Source organism: Dermacentor variabilis, chromosome 1 (assembly GCF_050947875.1).
Source record: "Dermacentor variabilis isolate Ectoservices chromosome 1, ASM5094787v1, whole genome shotgun sequence".
Classification (NCBI taxonomy): Eukaryota; Metazoa; Arthropoda; class Arachnida; order Ixodida; family Ixodidae; genus Dermacentor; species Dermacentor variabilis.
Genome location: NC_134568.1, coordinates 135,760,708 through 135,769,919, shown reverse-complemented (window position 1 = coordinate 135,769,919; position 9,212 = coordinate 135,760,708). Strand labels below are relative to the sequence as shown.

At 44.0% G+C, this 9,212-nt stretch overlaps 1 protein-coding gene across 1 annotated transcript; it reads left to right on the top strand.

Annotated features, from left to right (window-relative positions):
- The first annotated feature begins 1,949 nt into the window (after positions 1 to 1,949).
- LOC142584994 (antimicrobial peptide microplusin-like) lies at positions 1,950 to 8,595 on the top strand. Its single transcript, XM_075695408.1, has 5 exons — positions 1,950 to 2,124; positions 2,487 to 2,548; positions 2,783 to 2,872; positions 5,927 to 5,953; positions 8,257 to 8,595. Exons 1-5 carry the CDS (start codon positions 2,046 to 2,048, stop codon positions 8,311 to 8,313), a joined length of 315 nt encoding a protein of 104 aa, XP_075551523.1. The 5' UTR covers positions 1,950 to 2,045; the 3' UTR covers positions 8,314 to 8,595.
- The last annotated feature ends 617 nt before the right edge of the window (positions 8,596 to 9,212 follow it).

The following is a 9,212-nucleotide window of genomic DNA, read 5'->3' as shown; positions in this document are numbered from 1 at the left end:
CCTCGATTGACCAGTCCCGCGACAATATTGCGTGCATTTGGGCTTCTTTTCCCCTCGGAAAGACCCATTTATGTGGGCAAGTATTTAGCAACAGAAAGCTGTATTTAGAGTTTTTCATGTCGCTCTACAATTTTCTCATTGGCACTTTTCATCTAGTTACAATATTTGGGAAGTGGAGTAATTAATTAGGATTATTATCTAATTAGGAGGAATGCATGAACAAATATGGGTATCTCCAAGCGACGGCAAACATCATTACCTGCTCCTGTCCACCTACGTGGCATTCGCATATTTTTAAACTCTGGCTAAAGTCAGCTGGGAAACAATGTATATAAGGCATTCTCTTTCTATGACGAACACTTCTTTATTAAATAGCCTACAAAATTTACTCGAATTACGTGACTAGAGATGAATTATCTGTCCAGGCAGACATCATTTGCCAGAAAACCTCAGCAATCAATTCCTCAAGTAAACTAATTGCACTTTAGCTTGTTAATTATAAACTTTACACCACATGTTCATATGGAAAAGTGGAAGGGAATCATTATAGAAGCCTAGTCACGTGTTTCTGCATCTCAAAAAGACCGTGTAGACGGAAGTAACTGGTGTCCTATTTATCGTTCAATTTGTCCGATTACGCACGACACAGCAGGAAGCGGCAAACTGTCTGCCTGCAGCAAACAACATTCCTCTTCTAACGCTACAGCAATACCTCAGGACACACGAAATGAAACATAGCGTGATCCTGCTACAGGAAACGCTCACCGAGCACATTAAAATCCAGGGCTATCGTACCCTGGCCAAGCATTCCTACGGTAGTGGGGTCGCCACTCTGGTACGGAACAAGCTCACTTTCTTACAGCACGACATCCGCATGCCTTCTAATAACATCGAATATCTGATGGTAGAGATAGCAGGCAAGGGGAAACGTAGCAAGCCAACGTTCATCCTCAACGCATACAGCAGCCCAAAACAGCACAGGCAGAGGTTTCGGACTTTCCTAGCCTCTATAGTGTCTCCGCAAGAGCGCTTCTTCAGCAGCACACCGCCAAATGGACTGCTTACTCTATAGAGGCTAACCGCTTACTCCCAAGGTCAATGAATCTCTTCATTTCAGCGATTTATCGTACCAAGATTCCGCAGCAAACGCATTTTCTGTATTTACCATATGAAAATTCTGGAACAGTGCTTTATTTCCCTGAGCGCTTCAATAAAAATTTGGTGTTTGTTTCGTTTATGGCGTTCTCCAGGAGGTGCGAGTCGAAGCACACGGAACTGCTCGAAAAGTGTTTACGAGAAGGCTGATGGGGTTCTTAAAGGTGCGTGGGTAACTTGCGAAAGTCATACTTACTTACTACATTGGCTACAAGTGCGTATCGAGTGGCTTTGTATGGTGCTGAAGTACGCGTATGCGATCGCCCCGGACGGAAACTAATGCGAGTGATTGGAACTTCGGGCAGAGCTAATTAAACCCTTGTACGTTCCAATGCTAATCTTGAAGACTGCCTTGCACAATTTAATGGGGGGAATCATTACGCGGTGCGCTTTGGTAGAGTCCTCGAAACTAGTGCAGCACGAGCAGTGTTGTGACGTCAGCAGCGCATAATAAAACGGTGAGCTGCGTGACTCACCAGGTTTCGATAGAGAGCCCTAGAACACTTGGAGTCTGCCAAAACGGTGTCGTAATGCATAACGGAGCTTTGAAGTGCTGCTGTGAGCAGCCACCGGAAGCGCCAGACTGTAGTTTATCAGACTTGCACAATTGTTATCTTACACGCTCCCCCCCCCCCCCCCTATTCCGCGGTTTCCCCCACGACTGCGTATAGCTAAGACGTAGTGACGGTATCTCAAAGCGACACATCCGCTAACCTTGCCAAGATAAAGAGGAGGTAAATATAGACTATCTGACGAGCCGAGGCGCCACCTCGCACCCATTGTTTAAGTATAATAATACTCGGCAGTTCTGCGTTGCAATATAAGGGAGCCACACTGAGGGCAGTCACCGATTATCGGTGAAGGGGTGGGCTGTCTTTTCTGCGTCCAAGATGAAAACCTACATTCTTACTTCGGGCCTGCTGCTACTCCTTGTTTGCCAGTCTTCAACTTCCAGCCTCGATATTTGCCGTACGTACATCTAGCAACCCCCTTGCTCTTTAGTTTTGATTCTTCCTCTCACCAAAATCAAATTATAGAGCTTTACGTGTCAAAATCCCGAACTGATTATGAGCCATGCCGTAGTGGGGGACTCCGGAATAATTTAGACCCCTTGGGGTTGTTGAACGTGCACCCAAATCTAAGCACATATGTGTTTTCGCATTTCGACAACATCGAAATGCGGCCGCCGTGGCCGGGATTCGATCCCGCGACCTCGTGCTTAGCAGCCTAACACCATAGGCACTAAGCAAATACGTCGGGTCCTTATTCTCATCGTGCGAGGTTATTTGTTTGATGTACCGCATGGCACATTGTTATACGATTGTTTCCAGGTGACACGGACGCCGGAATCGACGTGTTCTTCAGTTGTGTTCGACGCGTAGGGACATTGAAGGTAACTAACACAAGGGTGCACCTTGTGTTCATTAGCATTAGTGATCAAACCGCTCTTTGTTCGCTGATAATCGAAATTAGTCGGAATAAAGTTTCATTGCGAAGGAATGAGAAAATTTCACACATTTACTCATAAAAGATAAAGAAGCGAAATAGCAAAACTATTTCATTCGGGCGCAAGATTCTCTTCATAGCAATGACCGCCTTCTCTGTCCTCCACTAATCTCCCTTCCAGTTGAAAGAAGCTCTTGACAGCATCAAAGGGAGCAATGGGTGCGACAGCGATACCTGTCTCGTTCGCTTCCTGTGCGCGAACGGTGACCTGGTGAGTCCAAAGGGGCATTGCACACCACTTTTCTTCAACGTAGGTCTGGTTGCTTTGATTCAGAATGGAATCACTTCCGGGTTCCGGGTTAAACATGACTGGCATGCCGACTTAACTTGATTTATGTGCTTTCCTTCATTTTGCCTGCTCTAGCTTCACGCTCGAGAGCTCAAAGACGAAGAAACGTTTAGCGACTGTGTGCGCCGGGGTGGATACACTGCAGCGGCATACTTGTTTCTTGAAGTAGTCGGATTGATATGCAAACTATATTGCTTCTGGCTAGATTACAATCTAGCCCCACTATTGTTCAGCTACCATGGGAACCGCGCGTATTACATGTTTTTTTTTTTGGTCGACAATTCTTCACGGATTGCTTGCTGTTTTTTGTCCTTTGTGTTTCACGTGTGTGGTACTTGCGGCGCATCTTTTACATGCTGGTTTAACCAATCTCCTTTATAAGTGCTAAGTCCTTTACGTTAAATGCTTACTGACGTTTTTCCAGTACATAAACAAATTATCACAATTTTGCGCAGCCGCATTGTTAGACATAGATAATGGATGGTAAGTAAAACTCATCATATGCGATGGGTTCTTTATATTCTAAATACTAATTCTTCTTTGTAATATTCTGAAAATCATTCTAACGCAATAAACAAAACAAAACTGTACTTAGCAATGAGCCTCAATAAAGTGAACAGAACAATTCAAATGATTGTTTCAAGCCATAAGAACTTAGCATAAGCAAACGCATGCATTGTCAATCATTCCGACGCTCGCTGATCTGCGGTGCATGTGAACGGCTATTCCTTTGTAGTATACTTATCATGAAACAATACACGCTCTCGTCATTGCAAGCGCTCTATAGCAGGAAAACGGGCTCAGTGTAGCACGTGAAACGCTTACGACGCTCAGTCATTGTTCATAGCCGTCTGCGCAATATTTTTTTCACCTTTCTTTCTTTTCGCGGGGTTTGCGGGCAGGGCCTATTATTCCGTGCTAAGAAACCGGTAGTAGTTCCATTCTGACGCAGCAGTGTACAAGATATCACCAAGGATTAAAACGTAGCATAGAACCGGTGGGAGCTTTACAACAGTCTAAGTCACTACCATCGACCAGTTACCAAGAGATCAGCATATTAGGAAAAAGTAGCAGTTTCGTATGAAAAGCGAAGCATCGATTGCGATAGCAAATTAGTGGACTGCTATACAAAGTAAGGATAGTAGTTTTATCGGCCATATAAACTTGTAAACATAGGCATGCTAACTAAATTAAGAAGCATGGCGTCACACGCGCGCAAGCAAACATGATCACATCTCCCTCGATGATCACGGAAACTCGCTGTGAAACAATGGAGTGAGGAAACGCGACAGCAACAGCGAGCCAAATGACCTTCGTGCTACTTCTAGTATCAACGCGAACTAAGCCGCGTAAAGACAGCGCGCGGCGGATTTTGTCCCCGGAGCAGATGGCTTTCAAGATGCAGCGGCCCATGCGGCCCGGAGCAGAATGCGTCCCCCCTCCCTACCCTAACCGCGGAGCCTTGCACGCGACGGAAGACGGCACGCTTCTTCCCCACTTCCCTCCCTTGCGTGCACGAGATTGAGCCGTGATCGCCGGCTTACCCTCGAACGCTTTCACTCGCACATACAGCATACGACGCGCGGCGACGATTTTTTATCCCCCTTGGACTTTCTGCGGAACTTCAGGGCGACGGCGACGGCGGAAATTCGCCGTTAGTGTCCATATAATTGCTATCGGAATGAAAAAGAAAACAGAAAACGTAGGCTGTCACGAAGTTTTCCATTCCCTTATATGAAAGACTGCGAATAGCATGTATAAGCCACGATTTGTCTAGTCTATTAGCTTAGAGACACCAACGTAGTCTTGATTATCCTACGTGATCGCTGTCTCCGATGTCAGTCAACGAATCGTCATCATCATGCTGTCGTCGTCCTGATTGTCACCATCGTCGTCGTGACGCCACCGTCGCACATTTCGTGTTGTCTTTTTTATATCGCAGCCGCCGTCTTCGTCGGTGTCAAGTAGTCGTTGTCACCTTATCGTTTTCGCGCCGTTCACTTCTTCATTAAAATCGGTTTGTTAGACATTGTGTCTCAACCGAAGCGTTACGGATGCATGGCTGTTCAATAACAAAAGAAAAAGAATACAAGCAGAAGTCGCGATGGAACTACAGCAGTTAACGTAACAGCACAATTGATTGCTCGAAGCTATCAAGTATTTCGGACAGGCCGCTTTCTTGCACGACGCCCCATTTTAAAAGCTATCTGCTGAGCTTTCGGCAGTTTTATTTATGCAATAGAAGGCTGCTTCGTATTACGAAGTATTTCCTGAAGTTTTAGTATAGATGTATTAAACACATATAAGGTGAGGCCATACAAGCAATTACATCAGATTTAGTGGCGACCAATTCAGAATACGTGCGAACAGCCGCACTGATTCGAGCACGAAACAGGATTTTCGTGCCTGGTAATCACGTGGTATAAGGAACCATTCATGCGCGTCACTGCGGCCGCTGCAGTGTCCCCGAGCCACACGATAACCTTGTCAACGAGAACTTGGGGCGCCCCGCTGTACTAGCCATTCTTTCTTCAATCTGGGGTTCTTGCCTCTCGGTAAGGACAATTCCAATTTTCTGCCTGTCGCTTCTATTGCAACTCGGAGTCTCCCAATTATCTTCTATCGCCCATTATCCTATATACCACCATTGACACGCACACTGAGTGGGCTGCGACCACTTCGTTGGACTAAGTGATCAGTGCACAAATGGTTTGTGATACCGCATGACCACCCCTTCCGGTTTCCCAGATGTAACGATGAGCCCGCATCAAGTCCGAAGCCGCATGTCACTATAAGTGCATGCTTGGTCGTATTTTAATTTATGATGCAATTATTTGTTGCGTTTTCGAGGAATTGTGAGGTAGCTCGACAATTATTAATTGAAGAAAGAAAGAAGCAACACTATTTTTGGTGTCAGTATTGTCTTTTAAGATGCTTTAAGAACTGTACAGCAGCCTCTTGCACTTTTTGTTTCAGGTGCCAGAGCTTGGGAAACACCTGGCCGTAAGCTTACTTCTTTTACCGGTAGTATCTTAGGTTGCTTGAGTGGTTAGCATTTATTTTCCGACTTAAGCTTACAGATATAAGTAGTCTAAGTAGTGAAATGACGCTATAAAGGCATACCACAGTAGTTCACATTTTACCAATTGGTTATTGTTGGGCCATATAACGTAAAACTATTCCAATCCGTTTTTATTTCAATATTCGGACTTCAAATTTGCGTAGCCACTGACGCAAACATTGGCCGGTAACCCGCAGAGTTGTTTGAGGAGCTCAATCAAAAGCTCTGCTTGTTTATAAGAGGGCACTTTTGATTGCTTTCAAAACGAATAACATTGCCTACGTTGAGCGATTCGTCTTATCCAACTGGCTGACAAGAGACGAGGAGCACGCTCAATCGGACAGTGTTTCGGTAGGGCCGAGCCAGCGCAGTGAAAGCAGATAACCGGATGAGGAGGGTGGCGACGACGTCTGCGACTGGCCCGCTGCCCTTTACTTTGTTTGTGGTGGCTGGTCAAAAATCGCGGCGGCATGCAACGGAGTATTAAAAATTCCGGTAAAAGGAATCCTCAGCGAAGAAGAGTTGGCAGAGAGCGATGTTGTCTACTTGCCGAAATGGCTCGATAACATACACTGCCAAGGAAAAAAACTTATTATACGCAACTAAATCCATGCTCCCCGGCACCTCTAAGTAGCCAGTGCCAGAGCGATCAGCGAGCAGCCATTTTATATTCCTTTCGGAACGAGGCAGTATCGCGCTATTCAGAAAAAAACAGAGCTTCGTTCGACATATTAATTCATTTTTAACGCGTCACGCAACTTTGACGCGGGCCTTTTTCACTATTTTATGACATCGTGTGACAGACAGGTAAAGTGGGCGTAGCCCGAAAACTTTTGACCAGTAGCAGAGTGCTACGGACGAAAAAGGCGCCGAATAATAATAATAATAATAATAATAATAATAATAATAATAATAATAATAATAATAATAATAATAATAATAATAATAATAATAATAATAATAATAATAATAATAATAATAATAACAACTTTTTGCTAGGTCTAATCAGGCATAGTCAGTGTGTACACATTTATTTATCAGATTCAGAGCTTTCGCGGTTTTCGTGACGTCGCGTGACAGACAGAAGAAATAGGGTTGGGGTGCACATTTTTTGACCAGTCGTGGGGGACTTTGCAGAATTGGAATAGAAACAGTTTGGAATAGCTTTACGTTATAGAACTCCAGAACAATACGCGGGAATTTATTCATCTTTTCATGCTCCATTGTTGTTTTATAACTGTCATGTTCATTCATTTTACGTCGATGCAAGTAATACCACTTGTCCAAAACTTTCTACAGCTAACATTGAAAAGGAATGGTAGTAGATATGGTGATTGGTATAAGAGAGAATATGAGAGGTTTAGGAAAAAAAAAACCTGGCGTGCTACTTGGAATTTGGGAATAAAGGAAATTAAAGACGGTAACAAGACCGGGACATGTTTTAACCTGTACACATGTGCGGACTTGAAATATTTACTGCTTGAATTAATGGTTTTGTGAGTACTGAAAAGTCATTCGGAAAAGGAAGTCTGGGGCTAAACTGGGGCTAACCATGAGGCCGAATTCTCGAGAAACAACGCTCGGGGATCTCACTTTCAGTATCCTCTAACTGGCTCAGGCAGGATAATGTATCAAACGACAGTAATGACGCCCATACAATCAGCATTACATGATATAGTTTTCCAGTGCATTGACAAGATACTCGTTGCTCCAGTGAGGTGTCGCACTGGCGTTATATCACGCAAGAAGTGAAAGCGTCGATACAGGTGATCGTTCGAGAAGCAGATGCTTATAAATAAATAAATAAATAAATAAATAAATAAATAAATAAATAAATAAATAAATAAGTAAATAAATAAATCATCCACCCTAGTTTGAGCGCGCAATAAGATGAAACGATAAATACGTTTATAGCATCCAAGTTCTTAAATGAAGGCTTGTTATGTGCACTCTTTGTCAAATGTATGCGGACTACGTTGCTTGCAACCACCAAGCTAACTAAAGGCTGTTTAAGGGAGTGTCTGTGGTATGCGGCGAATGCCATAAGCTCCAGGACTCTCGGGAATGAAAAGACCTCTCTTACACTCCAGAGGTCTCGCGCGTCAAGAGCGCCACGGGAACAAACCCACGCAGCCAAGCGACATAGCTGGTGAAGGCGCGGAGTTTCCCGTATACTTTTCACAAAGGCTGTGGTTCCCACTTCTTAATCGTTGCAACTATACTATTCGAGCATTTCTTTTTCTAGGAAACGGAACTGAACGAACTGGTTGGCTTGAAACAACGGTGTGGAATCAACAACTAGCAATATCCTGGCGCTGACAACCACAAGTGGTGGCCACGGATACTGGCCCTTCTCCCCTCTACGTTCATCTCACAAGGCGTGGAGCAGACGACGCGACAACCATGCACTGAAGCGTCCATATATGGATGTCCTATATTTGTAGCATAGCTTACCTTGTGGTACTTTGTGATTGTATGAAAGCCTCAATTGCAGATGCCTAGCAGCATGTCATAGATGAAAATCTACCGAATCTTATTCCTTTGTCGGCATTCAGACAAAAATAAATGTTTTATTGCAAGCAAACGAATTTAATACATCTTTATTGGAAGAAAATCGATAGCCCTACGGCATACAGATATATCCAAAGAACTCCGTTTTATTACGAACAATAATGAAAGGGAGAAATTATAACTTAACTTTTCATCACAAAAGAAAAGGGCATTTTTATCCACTGTTTTCTTTGATCGTGCACACACACGTACACAAACCTATGCGCTTATTCGATGCAGAATGAGCAAAAGAAACCTCTGAAATGCATCTGAATACATATCTTCAGTAAGTTCGGCGTGCTTTTGAACACAGTTATTTTTATGTTGGATTTCATGCTCGCAAATAAGGTTAGAGCTGCACTTCTACTCCCTAAATAAATGCAAGCAGGCAATAGTCGCCTTCCTTGATGCAAACAGCATCAGCTGCGTAGATCGTATTTACCCCCCCCCCCCTGTAAGGGCAGCATTTAATAAAAAGTACATCGTGTAAGCCTTCGCAATTAAGGCTAAAGGTTGTGCACTAACGCTTCAAACGTTGCTCAGACTCTCGGGCAAAATTATGAAACCACTGGTGACTGACTATAAACAGTTTCATTAAGCCGCCTTCATCGCTTCCGCAGCGCTCGTACTTTGATGAACTCAACTACTGGG